This window comes from Heptranchias perlo, chromosome 5 (assembly GCF_035084215.1).
Source record: "Heptranchias perlo isolate sHepPer1 chromosome 5, sHepPer1.hap1, whole genome shotgun sequence".
In the NCBI taxonomy this organism is placed as follows: domain Eukaryota; kingdom Metazoa; phylum Chordata; class Chondrichthyes; order Hexanchiformes; family Hexanchidae; genus Heptranchias; species Heptranchias perlo.
The window spans coordinates 24,407,030-24,433,004 of record NC_090329.1 but is presented as its reverse complement, the minus strand read 5'-3'; the positions used below and the strand labels follow the sequence as shown (position 1 = coordinate 24,433,004).

General features: G+C 41.7%; 1 protein-coding gene across 1 annotated transcript in view; it reads right to left on the bottom strand.

The window, feature by feature from the left end:
- The window catches only part of disc1 (DISC1 scaffold protein), a 125,116-nt gene that overhangs the window by 10,344 nt on the left and 88,797 nt on the right, over positions 1-25,975 (bottom strand). Inside the window, exons 12-13 of the mRNA XM_067984145.1 lie at positions 16,307-16,351; positions 1,544-1,664 (exon numbers count right to left, since the gene is read on the bottom strand). Coding sequence (XP_067840246.1) covers positions 1,544-1,664; positions 16,307-16,351 — 166 coding nt within the window. The remainder of the gene's footprint in view (positions 1-1,543; positions 1,665-16,306; positions 16,352-25,975) is intronic.

Below are 25,975 nucleotides of genomic sequence, written 5' to 3'. Positions count from 1 at the left end.
GGGCTTAGGTGGCAAGGAAGGGCCAGCAATGGTAGGGTAAGGGGAGGGGTGATGCACTAGAGGCCAGAGTCAGAGGAACGGAGTGTTTGGGGGGAGGCGTCAAATAGGAACAAGGCCATGAAGATGAGAATTTTAAATTTGAGGTGTTGGGGGACCAGGAGCCAATGTAGGTTGGTGAGGACTGAGGTGATGGTTGAGAGGTGTGGGTTAGGATATGGACAGCAGAGTTTTGGATAATCTGAAGTTTAGAGGGTGGAAGATGGGAGACCAGCCAGAAGAGCATTGGAATAGTCGAGTCTGCAGATAACAAAGGCATGAATGAGGGTTTCAGTAGCAGATGGGCTGAGACAGAGTTGAAGGCGGATGATGTTACAGAGGAGAGAGTAGGCAGTCTTTGTGATGGAGAGGATATGGGATCGGATGATGATAGAATCAGTGGCAAGTGGGCTGAAAATGATGGCTTCAGTCTTTCCACTGCGCAGTCGTGGGGTCGAGGGAAGTGGTGGAGAACTAAAGCTGGGTATCGTCAGCATTCATATGGAAGTTAATCTTATGCTTGTGGATGATGTCATCAAGGCAACGTGTAGATAAGGAAAAGGGGATCAAGGATGGATTTGGATGGGATCATGAGGGGGAGGAGATGCGCTGGCTACATTGTGTAGCAGTGGGACCATGTTAGGGCAGTCCCATGATGGGGGGGATCATGATGAAGAGGCAGTTAAGGAAGACTGCATGGTCAACTGTGATGGACGCCACATACATGAGTACAAGCTGGCACAGCTGAGTGGATAGTCGCAGTTTTTGAAACAGAGTCCATGAACTCCTTGCACTTGGCGTTTCAGTGAGAGAGTGGGGACATGTGAGGCGGTTTAAGGAGCTGGTTTGTCATAGAGAAAAGTAGTTATGATTGTTCTTAGCCTCCCGGATGATCCTGAAATATTAAGAGGATTTGGCTGTGGAGAGGGAGGTACAATATTGCTTAATGTGATCAAGCTAAATTTTGCTATGGATGACAAGACCAGTCATGTGTCAGGTGCACTCTATTTTGAAGACCTCAGACCTTTGGGTGTGGAGCTAGGAGCCGTACTGTATGATCAGTGACTTGAAGGTTGTCAAAGGCAGAGGTGAGGTTGGATGATTAGCAGGTCAAAAGGGGAAACAATGCCGTGATGGGTGTTGAAAATTAGAGTGTTAGTGAAATAGCTACCTAAAAAGCAATCATCATATGAATGTTTTAATCACTCACAAGTAGTTTAAAATGTTTTCATCGCTACCAAAACTACTGCAATTATGTGCTAAATAATCTCTCTTATTCCTGAGCTTTTACTAACTTTGAATCACCTAAAAAGTAGACCACAACAGAATAATTTCTATTTAAACAAATCTCCATGAATCTGTGAAGAATCATCTCAGGGCTAATTATCACGGTGAAAGCTTTTGTAATCTTACACATATGATTCCCATAACTAGACCATCAAAGGGTGATAAATGCTCACAGCAAAACCTCAACTTCAAATTCTACGACCCCAAAGCTAAAGGATATGAGTAAGACTGTCGTCATGATTGTTCATTGCCATTTGCAGCTGGTCTTCCAAATATAGCAGTCTGTCGCTAATTGCTTCACACTGTTCTCCTATGTCCACTGCAGAACCCTTATAGGCAACCTACAAAAACACAAAAACCATGGTCTGTTTGAATTGTATTACTCTAAAAGTATTGTATTTTAACTTTTATCAAAAATATCATATTTACATGTCTCCAAGTAATTTGGACATAATCATTTCTACTGTTCTTTAATATTTTTGTTTAAACAAATACTGTTTGACACCATGGATAGGCTTGCAGGAGTAATTGAGGCCGACAGCATGAAGGACCTGAATTAGCATCAGTGAAGATATAGGAGAGCATTGTCCTGTATGTAGCCATTAATGCTATTTTAGGCAGTAAATATAAGGTCATTATGTGCATTTACAGCCCAATAGATATGTATGATTTGGCACACTTGATGTAAATTTACCGATGATGGTAAGTTAAACTAGCAAATTAAAACATTTTTTCGATGGCTGTTCTTAAGCAGCTTCATTAGCTAGAAATCAGACCCTGATACTTACAAAATATATTTTAACTTTAGGAGAATTCCATACTTTTGCTAACTGTATTTCAAATCTATATTGCATGAATATAGGAACAGGAATAGGCCATTCAGCCGCTTGAGCCTGTCCACCATTTAATTAGATCATGGCTGATCTGTAGCTCAACTCCATTTACCCGCCTTTGATCCATATCCCTTGATACCTTTACCTAATAAATATTTGTCGATTTCAGTCTTGAAAGTACTATCAGTATATTGACTAGATTACTACACAATAATTAAAGAGCTTTTCATAATATTTCAAGCAATTTTCAGTTCTACAAATCTTTGTACTGAGCACAGTCCAAAATGTAAAATCGGATGGTATCAGTAATATAATATAAATATCTATTGTGTTCTACAGCAGTTCTTTTATCTCCATTTTAAAGCATTACGTTTTCATTCCTCCCTCTCCCCGTTCATCAATCTCTGTGAAGCAACAACCTCATCTGTCTAAACTAAGAATTCAACCAACAGGACAGGCAGACAACCTGGTCCCCAGGGCTCAGCCACTGTCTTTCTTTGTCTAGCTACTAGTTAGTTCTACAAGAGTAGCCTAGGGTACATATTTATCTGGCTTGAGTTAGTCATTTCCCTGATAGGATGGCCAATATTAGAAGCTCATGCTGTAGGAAACTCTGACAGTTGTTCAGTTTTCAGAACATTTTTTTTACATGTACACAAAGTTAGTGAAATTGCACTCCCGACACACTGCTGGCAGTTGGGGACTTTACGAAGCACAGTTTGCGCCATTGGGTTTTTCGGAGTACCGTCATTGGCATAGTGCCATTACACTTTGCATGATGCATTATGAGTGCAGAGGTTGGGGAGGCAGGTTGGTGGGGGCGGTGGGTTGGATTTAGGAACATAGGAACAGGAGTAGGCCATTCAGCCCCTCGTGCCTGCTCCGCCATTTGATAAGATCATGGCTAATCTGTGATCTAGCTCCATATAACTGCCGTTGGCCCATATCCCTTAATACCTTTGGTTGCCAAAAAGCTATCCATCTCACATTTAAATTTAGCAATTGAGCTAGTATCAATTGTCGTTTGCGGAAGAGAGTTCCAAACTTCTACCACCCTTTGTGTGTAGAAATGTTTTCTAATCTCACTCCTGAAAGGTCTGGCTCTAATTTTTAGACTGTGCCCCCTACTCCTAGAATCCCCAACCAGCGGAAATAGTTTCTCTCTATCCACCCTTAATATCTTACAAACTTCGATCAGATCACCCCATAACCTTCTAAACTTTAGAGTTTACAACCCCAATTTGTGTAATCTCTCCTCTTAACTTAATCCTTGAAGTCCGGGTATCATTCTAGTAAACCTACGCTGCACTCCCTCCAAGGCCAATATGTCCTTCCGAAGGTGCGGTGCCCAGAACTGCTCACAGTACTCCAGGTGCGGTCTAACCAGGATTTCTTCTGCGGAAGCTTAAAAATGCACCGTAAAACTGTACCTCCACCTCCTGTTGTGCGTGAAAAGGTTGGTTGGTAGTACAGAATAAAGCAAGTGCTTAACAAATGAGTCTCAAGTCAGACAGTTCACAGTTTGGAAGCACGACAGCTCCCTTCAGTGAGACAGGCGTGGAAGTAACATTAAGGGAGGTGCTGGCAAAGAAGCATGCCATTTTTGACTACGAAAGGCACCCTCCTTAGCAAAATGTAGTCAGGGCTGCATGTGAATTGGTGGCGGAGAAGATGAAAGAAGTTTCTCAAGTTAAAAGAACAGCCTTCCTGAAATGAAAGAAATTGGTAACCCTTAAGATGTTTGCCAAGATTATTGAGTCCTCTACTTATCTATTTTTAGTGGTCCACAACGTCATGCCTGTAGCACACAAATACACCTTCACCTTAATCAGCTGCATACTCATGTGGAATGGTTTCTTATCTTTACACACTCTCGTCCCAAAACCTTTCAATGATGGTGAATAGGCTCATTAAAGACTCCCTCACTACCCTTTTGCATGCTGTCTGTTCTTGCACTCCTTTCCAGGGAAGCACAATGCCCAATTGCCGAACACTGATAAGCCTCTGGAAACAGTCATTCATTACTGTCTTCTCATTGCACGCCAAGGAAGTGTGCACCAGAAAAGAGGCTGAAAATAGCAGAACCTCTCAAATCTCCAGATATTGCTTCAGAAGTTAACCCTTGATACTGCTGATGACCCTGCAAAGGAGTTAAGGGGCCATTCCTTTTCACACCATACAACCCACCCGCTCACACTCAAAAGGAAAGAAAAAGACAAAGAGAAGCAGAAGAAGACAAAGAGAGAAGCAAAAAGAGATAGGGAGAGAGAAGCAGAAGAGAAAGAAAGAGACAGAGGCAAAAAAACAACAGAAACAGGTAAGAGGAGAGCCACATTCTCTAACTTACCATATCCAACACCACAGGTACAATAGCATAGTGGTTATGTTACTAGGCTAGTTATCCCAAGCCATGGACTAATAAATCCAGTGGAACATGAGTTCAAATCCCAATTTGAGCAACTGAATTCAGTTTAATATAGACTGGATTGTAATAGTGTAAGGAGAAAAGAGGGGGAGGAATTTATGAAGTGTGTTCAGGAGAACTTTCTTGACCAGTACGTTTCCAGCCCAAGGAGGAAGGAGGCATTGCTGGGATCTGGTTCTGGGGAATGAAGTGGGTCAAATGGAGCAAGTGTCAGTGAGGGAACAATTAGGGAACAGAGATCGTAGTATCATTAGGTTTAGATTAGCTATGGAAAAGGACAAGGACGACTCTAAAGTAAAAATACTCAATTGGAGGAGGACCAATTTCAGTAGGATGAGAATGGATCTGGCTTGGGTAAATTGGAATCAAAGATTGGCAGGCAAAACTGTAATTGAACAATGGGCGGCCTTTAAAGAGGAGATGGTTCGGGTACAGTCTAGAGACATTCCCACGAGGGAGAAAGGTAGGGCAACTAAAGCCAGAGCTCCCTGGATGATAAAAGAGATAGAGAGTAAGATGAAGCAGAAAAAAGGAGCGTATGACAGATGTCAGGTTGATAATACAAGCGAGAACCAGGCTGAATATAGAAAGTTCAGAGAGGAGGCAAAAAAGGAAATAAGAGGGGCAAAGAGAGAGTATGAGAATAAATTGGCAGCTAACATAAAAGAAAATCCAAAAGTCTTCAATAGGCATGTGAACAGTAAATGGGTAGCAAGAGGAGGGATGGGACCGATTAGGGACCAAAAAGATCTACGCTTCGAAGCAGAGGGCAAGGCTGAGGTACTAAATGAGGACTTTGCATCTGTCTTTTCCAAGGAAAAAGATGCTGCCAAAGTCACTGTAAAAGAGGAGGTAGCTGAGATACTGGATGGGCTAAAAATTGATAAAGAGGTGCTACTAGAAAGGCCAGCTGTACTTAAAGTGGATAAGTCACCTGTTCCAGATGGGATACATCGTAGGTTGCTGAGGGAAGTAAGGGTGGAAATTGCGGAGAGGCTGGCCATAATCTTCCAATCATCCTTAGATACAGAGGTGGTGCTAGAGGACTGGAGAATTGCAAATGTTACTGCCTTGTTCAAAAAAGGGTGTAAGGATAAACCTAGCAACTACAGGCCAGTCAGTTTAACTTTGGTAGTGGGGAAACTTTCAGAAATGATAATCCAGAACAAAATTATCAGTCGCTTGGACAAGTGTGGATTAATTAAGGAAAGCTAGCACGGATTTGTTAAAGGTAAATCGTGTTTAACTAACCTGATTGAGTTTTTTGATGAGGTAACAAAGAAGGTCGATGAGAGCAATGCGGTTGATGTGATGTATATGGACTTTCAAAAGGTGTTTGATAAAGTGCTGCATAATAGGCTTGTCATCAAAGTTAAAGCCCATGGAATGAAAGGGGCAGTGGCAGCATGGATACGAAATTGGCTAAGCGACAGGAAACAGAGAGTAGTGGTGAAAAGTTGTTTTTCAGACTGGAGGGAGGTATACAGTGGTGTTCCCCAGGGGTTGGTACTCGGGCCATTGCTTTTCTTGATAAATATTAATGACTTGGACTTGGGTGTACAGGGCACAATTTCAAAATTTGCAGATGACACAAAACTTGTAAGGGTAGTGAACAGTCAAGAGGACAGTGATAGACCTCAAGAGGACATAGACAGGCTGGTGGAATGGGCGGACACGTGGCAGATGAAATTTAACGCAGAAAAGTGTGAAGTGATACATTTTGGTAGGAGGAACGAGGAAAGGCAATATAAACTAAAGGGTACAATTCTAAAAGGGGTGCAGGAACAGAGAGATCTGGGGGTATATATGCACAAATTGTTGAAGGTGGCAGGGAAGGTTGAGAAAGTGGTTAAGAAAGCATACGGGATCCTGGTCTTTATAAATAGAGGCGTAGAGTACAAAAGCAAGGAAGTTATGTTGAACCTTTATAAAACACTGGTTGGGCCACAACTGGAGTATTGTGTCCAGTTCTGGGCACTGCACTTTAGGAAGGATGTGAAGGCCTTAGAGAGGGTGCAGAAGAGATTTACTAGAATGATTCCAGGGATGAAGGACTTCAGTTACGTGGATAGACTGGAGAAGCTGGGGTTGTTCTCCTTAGAGCAGAGAAGGTTGAGAGGAGATTTGATAGAGGTGTACAAAATCATGAAGGATCTAGACAGAAACTCTTCCCATTGGCGGAAGGGTCAAGAACCAGTCAACATAGATTTAAGGTGATTGACAAAAGAACCAAAAGCGACATGAGGAAAAACTTTTTACACAGCGAGTAATTATGATCTGGAATGCACTGCCTGAGGAGGTAGTGGAGGCAGATTCAATCGTGGCTTTCAAAAGAGAACTGGATAAGTACTTGAAGGGAAAAAATTTGCAGGGCTATGGGGCTAGGGTGGAGGAGTGGGATTAGCTGGATTGCTCTTGCAGAGAGCCGGCATGGACTTGATGAGCCGAATGGCCTCCTTCCATGCTGTAACCATTCTATAATAAATGTGGAAATTAAAAAGCAAAGTGACCATGAAGCAGTCAGAATGCCATAAAAACACAACTGGTTCACTAAGGTCCCAAAACCCTAGGTTGTTAATTGGCACAACACTCCTATACTTCTAAAAATCTGTCTCACTGTGAGCAACACCACAGGAGATCTGCCAGTATATTATATAGATGATATATCTATGTCTACTGTATATATATATATAGCTACATCTGTACAAGATATTTTCCTCTTTTAACATTTTTATTGCCAGGGTGGCTACTAGCTGATTTTAGACAGGCTCAAATAGAAGTGGGCTGTTTACACCCAATTTTCCTAGGTCAGTGCATAGCCCTGGAAATGTTTTGCCTTCAAGTATTTATCCAATTCCCTTTTAAAAATTACTATTGAATCTGCTTCCACCACCCTTTCAGGCAGTGCATTCCAGATCACAACAAATCACTGCGTAAAATTTTTTTCCTCATGTCGCTTCTGGTTCTTTTGCCAATCACCGTAAGTCTGTGTCTACTGGTCCTCTGCCATTGGAAACAATTTCTCCTGATTTATTCTATAAAAACCATTCATGATTTTGGATACCTCTTTCAAATCTCTTCTTAACCTACTCTGCTCTAAGGAGAACAACCCCAGCTTCTCCAGTGTCTCTGCATAACTGAAGTCCCTCACCCCTGGTACCATTCTAGTAAATCTCTTCTGCACCTTCTCTAAGATCTTGACATCCTTCCTAAAGTGTGGTGCCCAGAATTGAACACAGTACTCCAGCTGAGGCCTAACCAGTGTTTTATAAAGGTTTAGCGTAACTTCCTTGCTTTTGTACTCTATGCCTCTATTAATAAAGCAAAGGATCCCATATGCCTTTTTAACAGCCTTCTCAACTTGTCCTGCCACCTTCAAAGATTTGTGTACATACATCCCCAGGTTTCTCTATTCCTGCACCCCATTTAAAATTGTACCATTTAGTTTAAATTGCCTCTCCTCATTTTTCCTACTAAAATGTATCACTTCACATGTCTCTGCTTTAAATTTCATCTGCCACGTGTCTGCCCATTTCATCAGTCTGTCTGTGTCTTCCTGAAGTCTGTTACTATCCTCCTCATTGTTTACTACTTTTCCGAGTTTTGTGTCATCTGCAAACTTTGAAATTATGCCCTGTATACCCAACTCCAGGTCATCAGAACAGCAGTGGAAAACATTTAAAACGGTGATCAATTGAGTCCAGGTGAAATATATCCCAATAAAAAGCAAGAAGAAACTGGCCAGTAATGATAAACCATGGATGTATAAAGAAATAAGGGCAAAATTGAAACTAAAGAGAAAGGCATACACTAAGTACATAGACAACAAAGGAGAGGATGACAAAAGGGAATACGAAAAGGTTAGGAAAGTAGTTAAAAGAACAATTAGGAAGGCAAAGAGAAACTACAAAATTAAATTATCAAAGAATGTAAAAAGAATTAGTGAAGTATTCTACAGACACATAAATAACAAAAGAAAAATCAGGATAGGGCCACTCAGGGATACACACGATGAACTCACAGGTAATGACCGAGAAATGGCAGAAATATTAAATAATTACTTTGCTTCAGTATTTACCAGGGAAACTAACATGGTGGGCATGACATTAGAAAAAGAGATCAAAAAAGATATAAAGACAGAAAGGGAAGAGATAATTGAAAAACTAATCAAATTTAGAGAGGATAAAACCCCTGGTCCAGATGGATTGCACCAATGCATATTAAAAGAAGTTGGGGAAGAGATAGCAGAGGCACTATTACATATATATAAAAATTCATTAGAAAAGGGAATAGTGCCAGAGGACTGGCGGACAGCAAATGTGATTCCTATATTCAAAAAGGGAGACAGAACCTGTCGAGGGAACTATAGACCAATTAACTTAACTTTGGTGGTAGGAAAGATAAAGGAATTCTTACTCAAAGATGCATTAGAAAAACATCTAGAAACCGAAAATATAATAAAGAATAGTCAGCACGGATTTCAAAAGGGAAGGCCATGCTTGACCAACCTTATTGAATTCTTTGAAGAAGTAACAGAAAGGGTAGATAAGGGTAATGCAGTAGATGTAATATATTTGGATTTTCAAAAGGCCTTCGATAAAGGTACCACATAGTATACCTGTGACTAAGTTCAGAACTTGTGAAGCCCAGGGACCATTAGCAGAATGGATAGCAAGCTGGCTACAAAACAGAAAACAGACAGTTGTGGTTAAAGGTAGTTACTTAGACTGGCAAAAGGTGGGAAGTGGTGATCCACAAGGATCAGTGCTGGGACCACTGTTGTTCACTGTTTACATAAACGATTTGGACTCGGGAATCAGAAGTACAATTTCAAAATTTGCGGACGACACCAAATTGGGGGGTATAGATAATACCAAGGAGGACTGTGACAAAATACAGAAAGACATTAATAAACTTGCAGAATAGGTGTGTAATTGCCAAATGAATTTCAATATAGGTAAGTGTGAGGAATTACATTTTGGTAGGAAGAATAAGGGAGCCACATACTGCTTGGATAATAAAGGTCTAAATGGGGTAGAGGAGCAGAGGGATCTGGGGTGCAGATACACAAATCACTAAAAGTAGCAACGCAGGTTTACAAGGCCATAAAAAAAGCAAATTGAGCACTGAGGTTCATTTCTAGAGGGACAGAATTAAAAAGCAGAGAAGTTATGTCAAACTTGTATAGAATCTTGGTTAGACCACACTTGCAGTACTGTGAACAATTCTGGTCTCCATATTATAAAAAGGACATAGAGGCACTGGAGAAAGTGCAAAAAAGATTTAGTAAGATGATACCAGAACTGAGAGGTTATACCTATCAGGAAAGATTAAGCAGGCTGGGGCTCTTTTCTCCAGAAATGAGAAGGCTTAGGTATGAGCTGATAGAGGTTTTTAAGATTATGAAAGGGTTCGATAGGGTAGACGTAGAGAAGATGTTTCCACTTGCGGGGGAGACCAGATCTAGGGGCCATAAATATAAGGTAGTCACTAATAAATCCAATAGGGAATTCAGGAGAAACCTCTTTACCCAGAGAGTGGTTAGAATGTGGAGCTCGCTACCAGAAGGAGTTGTTGAGGCGACTAGCTTAGATGCATTTAAGGGGAAGCTAGATAAACACGAGGGAGAAAAGAATAGAAGGATATGCTGATAGGGTTAGAGGGAAGGAGGAGGCTCGTGTGGAGCATAAACACCGGCATGGACCTGTTGGGCCAAATGGCCTATTTCTGTGCTGTAATTCCATGTAACTAATATATATCAAAAAGAGCTTTGGTCCTAATACCGACCCCTGGGGAACATCACTGTATACTTCCCTCCCTAAAAAACAACCATTCACCTCTACTCTCTGTTTCCTGTCACTTAGCCAATTTCGTATCCACGCTGCTACTATCCCTTTAATCCCATGGGCTTTAATTTTGCTAACAAGTCTATTATGTGGTACTTTATCGAACGCCTTTTGAAGGTCCATATACACATCAACCGCACTACCCTCATCGACCCTCTCTGTTACTTCATCAACAAACTCAAGTTAGTCAAACACAATTTGCCTTTAACAAATCTGTGCTGGCTTTCATTTATTAGCCCATACTTTTCCAAGTGACAATTAATTTTGTCCCGGATTATTGTCTCTAAAAGTTTCCCCATCACCAACGTGTAACACTCTCCTATCATGCATTACGCTTTTCCCAATATGTTTTGTTGATTCATTAAATGTAAAACAGCAGCAAATCGGAAATGAAGAGGTGGGGAAGACTAATTTTAATTGTAGTCAGAAAGCATCATCAAACTGAACTTTGACTAGTATGAGACTTCCACTATAATCAGAACGTCTTTTTGAAAAAGATCAAAAAGCCAGATATTTTCTGTTAAATTAAAAAGTGGTTTAATATAACATTAAGAAGGCTGGTTAACTATCAGATGTTAGCAAGAAGAAGCATGGTGCTGAACTCCCTAGGCCATTCCTTCAGACTCCCACTGTAACTCCAGTAGGAGTCCAGCAGAATAGCTTGGATAAAGAGCAGAACCTTGATATGCTGGGTCCTGACCTTGGTTTGAAATTCCCACTTGACCTTGTAAGCAGCCTTTACAAGGGCACTTCCGCAGAGGGATCAGGGCTGGGGTGGGGATTCCCTATGCTGAAAGGGACCTGGCATAACAATGCAGGCCGATATGCCCAATAAGATGAGATGTAATAGCCTACAGAAGGACACAGGTAGGCCCCAACGGTGGGGGGGGGGCGGGGGGAGGAGGGTTTTCAGACTAGGGAAGCAGCCTGGACCCCTGAAGATTAGGTAACTTTTATTTATAACTGTGATGGATTGGCCCCCTTATACAGGAGCCAATGCATGGGGTATCCGGGCCATTTCTCCCCTGATGGCGGCCAGGCGCAGGGTTCCTAGCATCATGTAGCAGGCCCACACCTGAGATCCACCAGCTGGCCCCATGTAAGTGAGGTGCCCTCCAAATGACCCCACAAATTCTGGCAGAATCAGCGCTGGGGGACACGATGGGTGTAACCCCAGCATAAGATTGCAGCCTGTGTATTTTTGGGGCCTATGTGTATTCAGGTCTTACTAATAGAACAAGAAAATATATCCCACGATTTAAACCAAAGGAATAACCAAATCAAAAGTTCATGGAAGATTTGATTGTTCAGACAATATTATTTCCAGGGTATATTTCAAATGTCAATTTAAAATTATTATTTCTTTAATTTGTAATCGGAGGTCATATGCTGGAAAGTCACCTGTGTAATAGGAATTAGCCCTGGAGGAAACAAATTGCAAAGAACATTCTGTTTAACTAACTGCCTTTAAACGTATTCAGCATGCCTCTCTAACACATGGTTCCAATTATTTCAGTCTTCAAAAATTGTAGCCATAACACTGAGGAATTTGTTACCAAAGAAATAATTACTTCATGCGTGTTCGGCTGAACGTCAATTACAACAGATTAAACTTTACACCTAAATATGTAAACATTTAATGATATCTTAACAGCCAGGAAAACTTTTCGTCCAACTGCTTTCTTTAAAGAGATAATGAATAAACGCTAGCATTGCTCATTTTCTTTTACATTTAAATGCTAGCATTTTATGAATATAAAATATAAATACAATATCCTAAGGATTTAATGCCTTAACCATTGTATTAAAGGTGTGCGGAAATAATGTTCAAAAGCAGAGATTGCCTAATACTTATATTAATGTATGGGAAAAAAACTAAAGAGCCGATTTTAACCCCCCTTATGAGAATGGGGCGTGAGGAGGTTAAAACAGACGCAGCGTCCTGCCCTCCAGCTTGATGCCACACACACGATGGCCATTTTTTTAAACTCCCGGCTTTTGGGGCGTGAGCCCTTGCTGCAGGCAGAAAAGCGCTTCATTAAAATGTGAAATGCGGGGTCTGAAAACTTTGTGTTTTGATGTCAGAGCATGGTGCTGGCATTGCGAGGAAAACCCAGGGCAAAGGAGCAGCAGGCCCAGAAGAGAGTCGAAAAAGTCATTTTTAAAAAAAAAGGTTTCCCTGTGTGCAAGGAGGAGCAGGAGGACTTCCCTCCCCTAACCGTCTACTTCCACACCACTTACCTGACTGCGGGGGCTTGTTCCCACAGGTCCCCATCCACGGCCTCCTGCCGCGATCGCCCGAACAACTGTGCCCACTAGCCCGCCTGTTTTCAGACCTGGTATGTTTAAATGAAGCACGGAAGTTAAAATATCCCAGGCCACACAACGGCAAGTCTGATAATGATTTATACTGGGACCGCCGCTGACATGGATTTATACTGGGACCACCGATGACAATGCTTTATACTGGGACCATCACTGATATGGACTTATACTGGCACCACCAATGACATGGATTTATGCGCTAGTGAGCATTAAAATAGGAGGATAGAGCAGATGAATGCATGGCTGGAGCGATGGTGCAGGCGGGACGGCTTTAGATTCCTGGGGCATTGGGAAAGTGGGGCCTGTACAGGCCGGACACGATGCACCTCAACGGAGCTGGGACCAATGTCCTCGTGGGGAGGTTTGCTAGTGGTGTGGGGGGGGGGGGTTTAAACTAATTTGGCAAGGGGATGGGCACCAGGATGTAGCAATGTAAAGGAGAAACAAGGGGCACAAAGGGTCAGGGGAGAAAGATAGCACTAGAGCAAGTAATAGTACAGGATTAGGTGAGATCAGACTAAGAGAGTGTACAAGAAAGTCTAAGACTGGTTTGCAGTGCATGCGTGTAAACACACAAAGCATGGTAAACAAGGTTGGTGAGCTGAAGGTGCAAATAGCCACATGGGAATACAATGTCGTGGCGATAACGGAGACCTGGCTCAAAAAAGGGTAGGACTGGGTACTAAATATTCCTGGATACAAGGTATTCAGGAAAGATAGGGAAGGAAAGAAAGGAGGGGGGAGTGGCAGTATTGAGTAAGGAGAATATTGCAGTACTGGAGAGAGAGGATGTCCTTGAGGGGTCAAGGACAGAAGATTATTTGGTTAGAGTTAAGAAATAAAAGAGGTGCCATTCTACTACTGGGTGTATTCCATAGGCCACCAACTAGTGAGAAGGATATAGAGGAGCAAATTTGCAGGGAAATTACAGACAGGTGCAAAAGCTATAGAGTAGTGATAACTGGGGACTTCAACTATCCTAATATAGACTGGGATAACAATAATAATAAGAGGCAAAGAGGGGAAGGAATTTTTGAAATGTGTTCAGCATAACTTTCTTAACCAGCACGTTTCCGGCCCAACGAGGAAGGAGCCATTGCTGGACTTGGTTCTAGGGAATGAGGCGAGTCAAGTGGAGCAAGTGTCTGTGGGGGAGCATTTAGGGAGCAGCGACCATAGTATCATAAAGTTTAGAATAGCTAAGGAAAAGGACACAGACCACTCTAAAATAAAAATACTCAATTGGAGGAGGGCCAATTTCAGTGAGATGAGAACAGATCTGGCCCGGGTAAATTGGAATCAAAGATTGGCAGGCAAAACTGTAATTGAACAGTGGGCGGCCTTTAAGGAGGAGATGGTTCGGGTACAGTCTAGGCACATTCCCACAAGGCAGAAAGGTAGGACAACTAAAGCCAAACTAAAGACAACTAAAGTGAGTAAGAAACAGAAAAAAGGAGCGTATGACAGATGTCAGGTTGATAACACAAGTGAGAACCAGACAGAATATAGAAAGTTCAGAGGGGAAGTGAAAAAGGCAATAAGAGGGGCAAAGCGAAAGTATGAGAATAGATTGGCTGCCAACATAAAAGGGGATCCAAAAGTCTTGTAAGGCATGTAAACTGTAAACGGGTAGTAAGAGGAGGGGCGGGGCCGATTAGGGACCATAATGGAGATCTACTCATAAAGGCAGAGGGCATGGCCAAGGTAATAAATGAGTACTTTGCATCTGTCTTTACCAAGGAAGAAGTCATCTAGGTCTCCTAGACTTGAATACTAAGACGCGGGGACATAGCCTAATATTTAGAGCCAGGACGTGCAGGGGGGAAGTTAGGAAATGCTTCTACACGCAAAGGATGGGAGACGTTTGGTACGCTCTTCTGCAGATGGCAGTTGATGCTAGCTCACTTGTGAATGTTAAATCTGAGATTGATAGATTTCTGTGAACCAAGGATATTAAGGGATATGGGGCTAAGGCGGGTATATGGAGTTTATATGGAGTCACAGGTCCACCATGATCTCATTGAATGGCGGAACAGGCTCGAAGGGCTAAATGCCACTGTCATTTGCTGCCTCTTGATATGCACCTCCTTCTCCTGCAAGAAAGCGGGACGTGTGTCTGAGTGATGTGCCTGTCATAGTTGAATAGCTGCCAATGTGTGAGGCCTGTGAGTTGTGGATGGGCGGCTTGAAACAGTGGTAATGTGTAAGGGTGAGAGGAAACATGTGGTTGGAAGAGTTGAGTACTGATGAAAAGAGTTTGTTGGTATGTGGGGGATGGGGGGTGTAGTGCCTGGTGCAGTTGGTAGGAGACGCTACTTGACAGTTGACCTCACTCACCTTGATCATCATGTCAAAGCATCGAACTTGTTCCTGCACTGCATCCATGTTCATGATGCTGTGCGCCTGGCATTGACTTCGTCCCCTGCTGCCTCCCACTGCCTTTTGAGTATACATATGGAGGGCCTCTTTCCCCCCCCCCCCCTTCTGGATGTCCCTCTTTCTGTCCACCTCTTGCACCCAAGGTCTGTAGTGCATCAGCAGAGAACCTTGGTGCATGCACTCTCGCAGGCCTGGTGCCAACACAGATTGGCAGATTGGTGAGGTTTCTATGGTAACCTTTCTATGATTCTATATTGGGACCACCACTGACAATGATTTATACTGAGACCATCGCTGACATGGATCTATACTCAGACCACCACTGACATGGGTTTATACTGGGACCACCAATGACATGGATTTATATTGGGACCATCACAGACAATGAGTTACACTGGGACCACCACTGACATGGATTTATACTGGGACCATCACTGACATGGATTTATAGTGGGACCATCACTGACATGGATTTATAGTGGGACCATCACTGACATGGATTTATAGTGGGACCATCAATGACAATGATTTACACTGGGACCACCACTGACATGGATTTATACTGGGACCATCACTGACATGGATTTATAGTGGGACCATCACTGACATGGATTTATAGTGGGACCATCACTGACATGGATTTATAGTGGGACCATCAATGACAATGATTTACACTGGGATCACCACTGACATGGATGAGTACTGGGACCATTGTTGACATGGATATATACTGGGACCATCGCTGACATGGATTTATACTGGGACCATCGCTGACATGGATTTATATTGGGACCATCGCTGACATGGATTTATACTGGGACCATCGCTGACATGGATTTATATTGGGACCATCGCTGACATGGATTTATATTGGGACCATCGCTGACATGGATTTATATTGGGACCATCGCTGACATGGATTTATATTGGGACCATCGCTGACATGGATTTATACTGGGACCATCGCTGACATGGATTTTTCATTGAACACCAAGTTTTATATGTAATTAATAATAATAGAATTTTTGGATTGTTAGGTAAATGTGGTGTGGTTCTTTGAATATTGCATTGTGTTCCACTAAAATGCATAATAAGAAATCATATAAGCCTTTTCCCTTTCTAGTTGTGCCACACCAGAAGCTGCAGCACCAGGAAGTGAACTTCCATACACTCACCTCTGACTGTGTATCCTTGATGCTGAAAGAACATTTCACTGATACCTAAGAAATGAATATACAAAAGGTTCTGTTAAGTTTGTGATGGAGATGGTGCAAGAAGTTTACATCAATTATCATGAAAATAGGTTAAAAAGCATATATCAATAATATTATTAAACAAGAAACAAGATACTAAATCTAAGATAAGTGACAGAATAGTCATTTGCAAGGGAAATATGTTGTTTAGTTGATCTGTCTAACCATGTAAGAGGTAAAAAAACATACAATCAGAAACAGTGAATACCATGAAGGAAGTCTTTATACCCAAATGACAAAGTTGTTAGTGGGTTATGAAGGTCTTAGGTATGAATGAGACTCAAGATCCTACTGAACACAATTCTGTACTATGTGTACTGCAGGTAAAATTATCAACATGATTTGATGTTAAATGTATTTACTAATGATGCCTTCTGGAAGGCATTAGGACAGTAGAGAAGTTTTTATACAATCTTTTATTCCACTATGATGGGATAATAAGGTAATAAAAAAGTCACTGAATAGCACAGTTAAGTACAGGATAATATATAGGTGGGAGGGCGTTCCAAGACAGTGACACATGAAGGAGCATGATGTTCCACTGGCAGAAGCATTGTGAAGGACAGTGGAGGGTAGCAATGAACAGCGTGGGCCTCTAAAGCTCTTGATTTGAGAAGCAGTGAAAAAGCATTTATTTAGCATAGAAAGGTTACAGCACAGAAAGAGGCGATTCCACCCATCGAGTCCGCGCAGGCTCTATGCAAGAGCAATCCAGCTAGTCCCACTCCTCCGCCCTATCCCCATAGCCCTGCAAATTCTTTTCTTTCAAGTACTTATCCAGTTCCCTTTGGAAGGCCATGATTGAATCTGCCTCCACCACCCCCTCAAGCAGTGCATTCCAGATCCTAACCACTCACCGTGTAAAAAAGTTTTTCCTCATGTCACCTTTGGTTCTTTTGCCAATCACCTTAAATCTATGTCCTCTGGTTCTTGACCTTTCCGCCAATGGGAACAGTTTCTCTCAATCTACTCTGTCTAGACCCTTCATGACTTTGAATACCTCTATCAAATCTCCTCGCAACCGTATCTGTTCCAAGGAGAACAACCCCAGCTTCTCCAGTCTATCCACGTAACTAATGTCCCTCATCCCTGGAATCATTCTAGTAAATCTCTTCTGCTCCCCCTCTAAGGCCTTCACATCTTTTCTAAAATGTGGTGCCCAGAACTGGACACAATACTCCAGTCGTGGCCGGACCAGTGTTTTATAAAGGTTCATCATGATGTCCATACTTTTCTACTCTTTACCTCAATTTATAAAGCCCAGGATCCCATTTGCTTTTTTAACTGCTTTCTCAACCTGCCCTGCCACCTTCAACGATTTGTGCACATATACCCCCAGATCTCTCTGTTCTTGTAGCCCTTTTAGAGTTGTGCCCACTAATTTATATTGCTTCTCCTCGTTCTTTCTACCGAAATGTATAACTTTGCATTTTTCTGCGTTAAATTTCATCTGCCACCTGTTGCTACTGTCCCATTTATTCCATGGGCCGCAATCTTGATGAAAAGCCTACCATGCGGCACTTTATCAAATGCCTTTTGAAAGTCCATATATACAACAATTGCATTGCCCTCACCTATCCTCTCTGTTACCTCATCAAAAAACTCTATCAAGTTAGTTAAACACGATTTTCCTTTAACAAATCCATGCTGGCTTTCCCTAATCAATCCACACTCATCCAAGGAACTGTTAATTCTGTCCTGGATTATCGTTTCTAAAAGTTTTCACACCACTGAGGTTAAACTGACTGGCCTGTAGTTGCTGGGTTTATCCTTACACCCTTTTTTGAACAAGGGTGTAACATTTGCAATTCTCCAGTCCTCTGGCACCACCCCCGTATCTACGGATGTTTGGAAGATTATGGCCAGTACCTCTGCAATTTTCACCCTTACTTCCCTCAGCAACCTAGGATGCATCCCATCTGGATCAGGTGACTTATCTACTTTAAGTACAGCTAGCCTTTCAAGTACCTCTTCTTTATCAATTTTTAGAACTTCCAGTATCTCATCTATATCTTCCTTTACTGAGACTATGGCATCTTCTTCCTTGGTAAGGACAGATCAAAGTACACATTTAGTACCTCGGCCATCCCCTCTGCCTCCATAAGTAGATCTCCTTTATGGTCCCTAATCAGCCCCACCCCTCCTCTTATTACCCGTTTACTGTTTACATGTCTGTAGAAGACTTTTGGATTCCCTTTTATAATGGCCGCCAGTCTATTCTCATACTCTCTCTTTGTCCCTCTTATTGCCTTTTTCACTTCCTCTCTGAACTTTCTATATTCTGCCTGGTTCTCACTTGTGTTATAAACCTGACATCTGTCATACGCCCCTTTTTTCTGTTTCGTCTTTTGTCATCCAGGGAGTCTGGCTTTAGTTGCCCTACCTTTCTGCCTTGTGGGAATGTGCCTAGGCTGTACCCGAACCACTTCCTCCTTAAAGGCCGCCCACTGTTTAATTACAGTTTTGCCTGCCAATCATTGATTCCAATTTACCCGGGCCAGATCTGTTCTCATCCCCCCATTGAAATTGGCCCTACTCCAATTCAGTATTTTTACTTTAGAGTGGTCCATGTCCTTTTCCATAGCTATTCTAAACCTTATGATACTATGATCGCTGCTCCCTAAATGCTCCCCCACAGACACTTGCTCCACTTGGCCCGCCTCATTCCCTAGAACCAATTCCAGAAATGCCTCCATCCTCCTTGGGCCGGAAACATACTGGCTAAGAAAGTTATGCTGAACACATTTCAAAAATTCCTCCCCCTCTTTGCCCCTTATATTATTATTGTTATCCCAGTCTATATTAGGATAGTTGAAGTCCCCAGTTATCACTATTCTATAGCTTTTGCACCTCTCTGTAATTTCCCTGCAAATTTGCTCCTCTATATCCTTCCCACTAGTTGGTGCCCTATATAATACACCCAGTAGTGCAATGGCACCTCTTTTAATTCTTAACTCTAACCAAACAGATTCTGTCCTGGACCCCTCCAGGACATCCTCTCTCTCTCTCCAGTACTGCAATATTCTCCTTAATCAATACTGCCACCCACCCCCCCCTCCTTTCTTTCCTTCCCTATGTTTCCTGAACACCTTGTATCCAGGAATATTTAGTACCCAATCCTGCCCTTTTTTAAGCCAGGTCTCTGTTATCACCACGACATCGTATTCCCATGTGGCTATTTGCGCCTGCAGCACACCAACTTTCTTTACCATGCTTCGTGCATTTACACACATGCACTGCAACCCAGTCTTAGACTTTCTTGTACTCTCTCTCAGTCTGATCCCACCTAATCCTGTACTATTACTTGCTCTAGTGCTATCTTTCTCCTCCGATCCTTTGTGCCCCTTGTTTCTCCTTTCCATTGCTACATCCTAGTGCCCATCCCCCTGCCAAATTAGTTTAACCGCCCCCCCCCAATCCCCCCCACGCTCCTAAAAATAAGTTTAGTGAAGCTTGTTTTGGTTGTTTGGACAAAGAATGAAATGACATCAGTTGCATCCTTGTGTTTCTTACATTCAACATTACCATGATAAAAATCATCAATATCTTTTCTGTCTCCTCTCCCCAAATGAAAGAAAGCGAAGCCTTGATGAAGGCTGACGATGCCACACCGAAATAATGTGTACTCTGCGATAGCACAGGAATGGTTAAACTCACAGTGGAGACTTTCACTACACGAAAAACTGCATGCAGAAAATCAAACAGATAAGAATACATAACAGGTGATAAATCCAGAATAATGGTATAAGACCTTCATAATCCACCCTTGAATTTGTCACTTGTTATTTTATGAAACTTTCCTCATTTCAGGATTAACTATGTAGCCAGTCATTGTAAACTGTTTAGGTTCTGGGACTGCACCTTGCTTGCTAAATGTGTTAAACTAGTCCACTGTGTTTATACTATGGGGGTGAAAACAGTCTTGGGCAATAGCACAAAATGGGCAAAAACGAACCAGCTGCCCATTTTACATTTGCCCGATTTACAATGGGAAAGAGAATCAGGCAGCTATTAACCATATATTTCTTCACTTTATTATTAACCAAGGATTCTTTAGTACTATTTCAAACACTATAATTCAAATTGAATTCTTAACTAGTTAGTCAATACTATTATGAATTGTGGCTTGTACTCAGTTTATATCCTTTTTAATATATATTCAGCCTTATAGTCTCAGAAATTTGTATAATAAAAAACTGGCAAAAACAAGTTGAGCTATAAAATATATCCAAGTTATTTAGGCTGTCAATTCAAATATTTATTTTGCAGTTAAACAGGTATCTGTACTTTGTAATAGTTGCAACTACATAGTTATAAATTATATGTATGTAGCAACATATAAAAAAAAATCAGCATGCCTTGCACACTATTTCAATGAAGTGTAATTCTATGATCTTGCGCTCCCAGCGGGGAGCCACACTCGCAGAAATGTGGGTCAGAGATTCAAGGCTACACTGTCCTAGCCTGTTTCCAATCCATGCTCCTTTCAAGTACGGTTTCTCCACTGAAAGTGCAGGATCACAAAAATACTCCTAAGAATTTATAAAGTTACAAAAAATTATATTTGTGAAAGAGAAAAAACATATTCAATGTCTATTTTGAAGATCAACACAGCACCTAACTGACTACTACAGAAATACTAGATGGCAGTAGCGTTACCTTTGGCTGTTTGTCACCTTCACTGACTTGGAATCTAGTAGGTTACTGGGAAGATCAGTCTCTCCTTCATAGGGACAGAAAGGGAGCACTGCACAGCATGCAGGGCATAGAAAGAGGTCAGGAAATTAAAAAGTAAGCTTCAGGTATTTACCACAAACTACTAAATTCTTTGGAATGCAGAGTCAAAATTAGGTTCAGTTACAAAGCTACTGATCTCCATGCAGAATCTAATCTGAGAATTGGCATGCAATAGTGTGTAATATGAGGAAGGCTGTTAGTTAAGTCAGTAGAAGGAAGAGAAAGGACTGTTGTCAAACATAATATACAACACAGCTTAGCTGCTCAACAGCAATGATAAGTTTTGTTTTTCCAAAACTCCACATATATCCAGAGTTGCATTTTCAAAGCACCACTATATTAAATTGGTTTCAGTTGACAGTAGGATTCTATCTTTAAAAGAATCCGTATTCTTCATTACATGGAATGTACAGCACAGAAACAGGCCATTCGGTCCAACATAGAAACAGGAGTAAGTCATTTAGCCCCTCGAGTCTGTTCCACCATTCAATGAGATCATGGCTGATCTGTGACCTAACTCCATATACCCGCCTTAGCCCCATATCCCTTACTACCTTTGGTTAACAAAAATCTATCAATCTCAGATTTAAAATTAACAATTGAGCAAACTGCCGTTTATAGAAGAGAGTTCCAAACTTCTATCACCCTTTGTGTGCAGAAGTGTTTCCTAACTTCACTCCTGAAAGTCTTGGCTCTAATTTTTAGGTTATGTCCCCTGGTCCTAGGCTCTCCAACCAGCGGAAATAGTTTCTCTCCATCTACTCTATCAGGGCTCTTTAATATCTTGAAAACTTCAATCAAATCACCCCTTAATCTTCTAAATTCCAGGGAATACAACCCTAGTTTGTATAATCTCGCCTCATAATTTAACCCTTGGGGTCCAGGTATCATTCTAGTAAATCTACTCTGCACTGCCTCCAAGGCCAATAGATCCTTCCTAAGGTGCGGTGCCCAGAACTGAACACAGTACTCCAGGTGTGGTCTAACCAGGACTTTGTATAGCTGTAGCATAACCTTGTATTCTAGTCCTCTAGATATGAAGGCCAGCATTCCATCAGCCTTTTTTGCTTATTTTCTGTACCTGTCCAAGACATTTTAATGATTTATGTACATGGACCCCATAGTCTCTTTGGACCTCCACTATTTCGAGCTTTTCACCATTTAGAAAGTACTCTGATCTATCCTTTTTAGGTCCAAAGTGGATGACCTCACACTTGCCTACACTGAAATCCATTTGCCACAGTTTTGTCCATTCACTTAATCTATTAATATTTCTCTGTAATTTTATGCTTCTAATGCTGCCTATCTTTGTGACATCGGCAACAGGTCCATGCTGGTGTTTATGCTCCACACAATCCTCCTCCCACCCTTCTTCATCTAACCCTATCAGCATATCCTTCTATTCCTTTCTCGCTCATGTACTTATCTAGTGTCCCCTTAAATGCATCTATGCTAGTCACCACAACAACTCCTTGTGGTAGCAAGTTCCACATTCTAACCACTCCCTGGGTAAAGAAGTTTCTCCTAAATTCCCTATTAGATTTATTAGTGACTATCTTATATTTACGGCCCCTAGTTCTGGTCCCCCCCGCAAGTGCAAAAATCTTCTCTGTGTCTACCCTATCAAACCCTTTCATAATCATGAAGACCTCTATCAGGTCACCTCTCAGACTTCTCTTTTCTAAAGAGAACAGCCTCAGCCTGTTCAATCTTTCCTGATAGGTATAACCTCTCAGTTCTGGTATCATCCTAGTAAATCTTTTTTGCACCTTCTCCAGTGCTTCGATATCCTTTTTATAATATGGAGACCATAACAGTTCATAATACTCCAAGTGTGGTCTAACCAAGGTTCTATACAAGTTTAACATAACTGCTCTGCTTTTCATCGAAACATAGAAAATAGGAGCCAGGAGTAGGCCATTCGAGCCTGCTCCGCCAGTCAATATGATCATGGCTGATCCTCTATCTCAATACCATATTCCCACTCTCTCCCTATACCCCGTGATGCTTTTTGTGTCTAGAAATCTATCTAGCTCCTTCTTAAATAAATTCAGTGACTTGGCCTCCACAGCCGTCTGTGGTAGAGAATTCCACAGGTTCACCACCCTCTGAGTGAAGAAATTTCTCCTCATCTCAGTCCTAAATGTCCTACCCCGTATCTTGAGACTGTGACCCCTCGTTCGAGACCGCCAAGCCAGGGAAAACATCCTCCCTGCATCCAGTCTGTCTAGTCCTGTCAGAATGTTATATGTTTCAATGAGATCCCCTCTCATTCTTCTAAACTCAAGTGAATACAGGCCGAGTCGACCCAATCTCTCCTCATACGACAGTCCTGCCATCCCAGGAATCAGTTTGGAGTACCTTCGCTGCACTCCCTCTATGGCAAGTATATCCTTTCTTAGGTAAGGAGACCAAAACTGCACACAATACTCCAGGTGTGGTCTCACCAAGGCCCTGTATAACTGCAGTAAGACATCCTTGCTCCTGTACTCAAATCCTCTTGCAATGAAGGCCAACATACCATTTGCCTTCCTAACTGCTTGCTGCACTTGCATGTTTTGCTTTCAGTGACTGGTGTACAAGGACACCCAGGTCCCTTTGTACATCAACATTTCCCAGTCTATCACCATTTAAGTAATACTCTGCCTTTCTATTTTTCCTTCCGAAGTGGATAACTTCACATTTATCCACATTATACTGCATCTGCCATGTATTTGCCCACTCACTCAACTTGTCTAAATCGCCGTGAAGTCTCTTTGCATCCTCCTCACAACTCACGATCCCACCTAGTTTTGTGTCGTCAGCAAACTTGGAAATATTACATATGGTTCCCTCATCCAAATCATTGATATATATTGTGAATAGCTGGGGCCCAAAACCCAATGTTTCAATTCTATCCCTCTTGAAATGAACCCCAGTGCTTTACTATTTTTATGGCCTTATTAACTTGCGTCGCTACTTTTAGTGATTTGTATATCTGTACTCCAGATCCCTCTGCTCCTCTACCCCATTTAGACTCTTATTTTCCAAGGAGTATGTGGCCTCCTTATTCTTCCTGACAAAACATACCACCCCACACTTATCTACATTGAAATTCATTTGCCAATTACACACCCATTCTGCAAGTTTATTAATATCTTCCTGTATTTTGTTGCAGTCCTCCTCGGTATTAACTATACCCCCCAGTTTGTGTCGATGGCAAATTTTGAAATCGTACTTCCGATTCCCGAGTCCAAATCATTTATGTAAATAGTGAACAACAGTGGTCCCAGCACTGATCCTTGTAGGACACCACGTCCCACCTTTTGCCAATCTGAGTTACTACCTTTAACCCCGACTTTGTTTTCTGCTTTGTAGCCAACTTGCTATCCATTCTGCTACCTGTCCCGACTCCACATGCTCTGACCTTAGACATGAGTCTACTATGCGGTACCTTATCAAAGGCCTTTTGAAAATCCAAATATATTCTCTCTGGCAGACCCTCAGGGTTGAGGACGACTTGGTGGAAGATGCCTGTGCGTGGGTTCTTTTAACGTGGGGTGGTCGTTGCACACCAACCACCACATGGTCCCAATGGAGCAAAGTCTTGGCCCAATGGCAGGGAAATCCAAGACGATTGGAGACCAGGCTCTGCTGTAGGACGGGGACAGAGCAGCACTGCACTGGAGTGTCAGCCTAGATTTTTGTGCTCAAATCTCTAGAGTGGGACTTGAACCCACAACCTTCTACCTCAGAGGCGAGAGTGCTACCCACTGAGCCACGGCTGACACCACCAAATATATTATATCTACTGCATTACCCATGTCTATCCTTTCTGTTACTTCTTCATAGAATTCAATAAGGCTGGTCAAGCATGATCTTCCCTTTTGAAATCCGTGCTGACAATTCTTTATTATATTTTCGGTTTCTAGATGTTTTACTATTACCTCTTTGAGTAAGAATTCCATTATCTTTCCTACCACCGACATTAAGCTAATTGGTCTATAGTTCCCTGGACTGGTTCTATTTCCCTTTTTAAATATAGGGATCACATTAACTGTTCGTCAGTCCTCTGACACTATTCCTTTTTCTAATCAATATTTATATATATGTAATAGCGCCTCTGCTATCTCTTCCCTAACTTCTTTTAAAATGTGCGGATACAATCCAGGGGTATTATCCTCTCTAAGTTTGATTAGTTTACACATTATCTCCCCCTTTCTATCTTAAATGTCGTTATCTTTTTTGATCTCTTCTTCTAATGTGATGCCCACCATGTTAGTCTCCGGCAAAGTATTGAGGCAAAGTAATTATTTAATATTTCTACCTATGAGTTTATTGTGTGTATCCCTTAGTGGTCCTATCCCTATCCTGATTTTTCTTTTGTTATTTATGTGTCTGTAGACTACTTTACTAATTATTTTTATATTAATTGATAATTTAATTTCATAGTTTCTCTTTGCCTTCCCAATTGCTTTTTTGACTTCTTTCCTAACCTTTTCGTATTCCCTTTGGTCATCCTCTCCTTAGTTGTCTACGTACTTAGTGTATGCCTTTTTCTTTAGTTTCAATTTTGCCCTTATTTCTTTATTCATCTATGGTGTGTCATTACTGGCTAGTTTGTTCTTGCTTTTTAGTAGGATATATTTTGGGATATATGATTTTGTCTAAAACTTACTGTAATTATATAATCATGTTCAACGACTCTATATAGGTCAATGAAAACATAAGAGGATAGAACATATACAAATCATTAGGAGAAGAGAGATATTTTTAAATATTGGTTTTAAGTCATCACGTAAGCTTTTACCTTTATTTTATTCGTTCATGGGGTGAAGGTGTTGCTGGCAAGGCCAACATTTATTGCCCATCCCT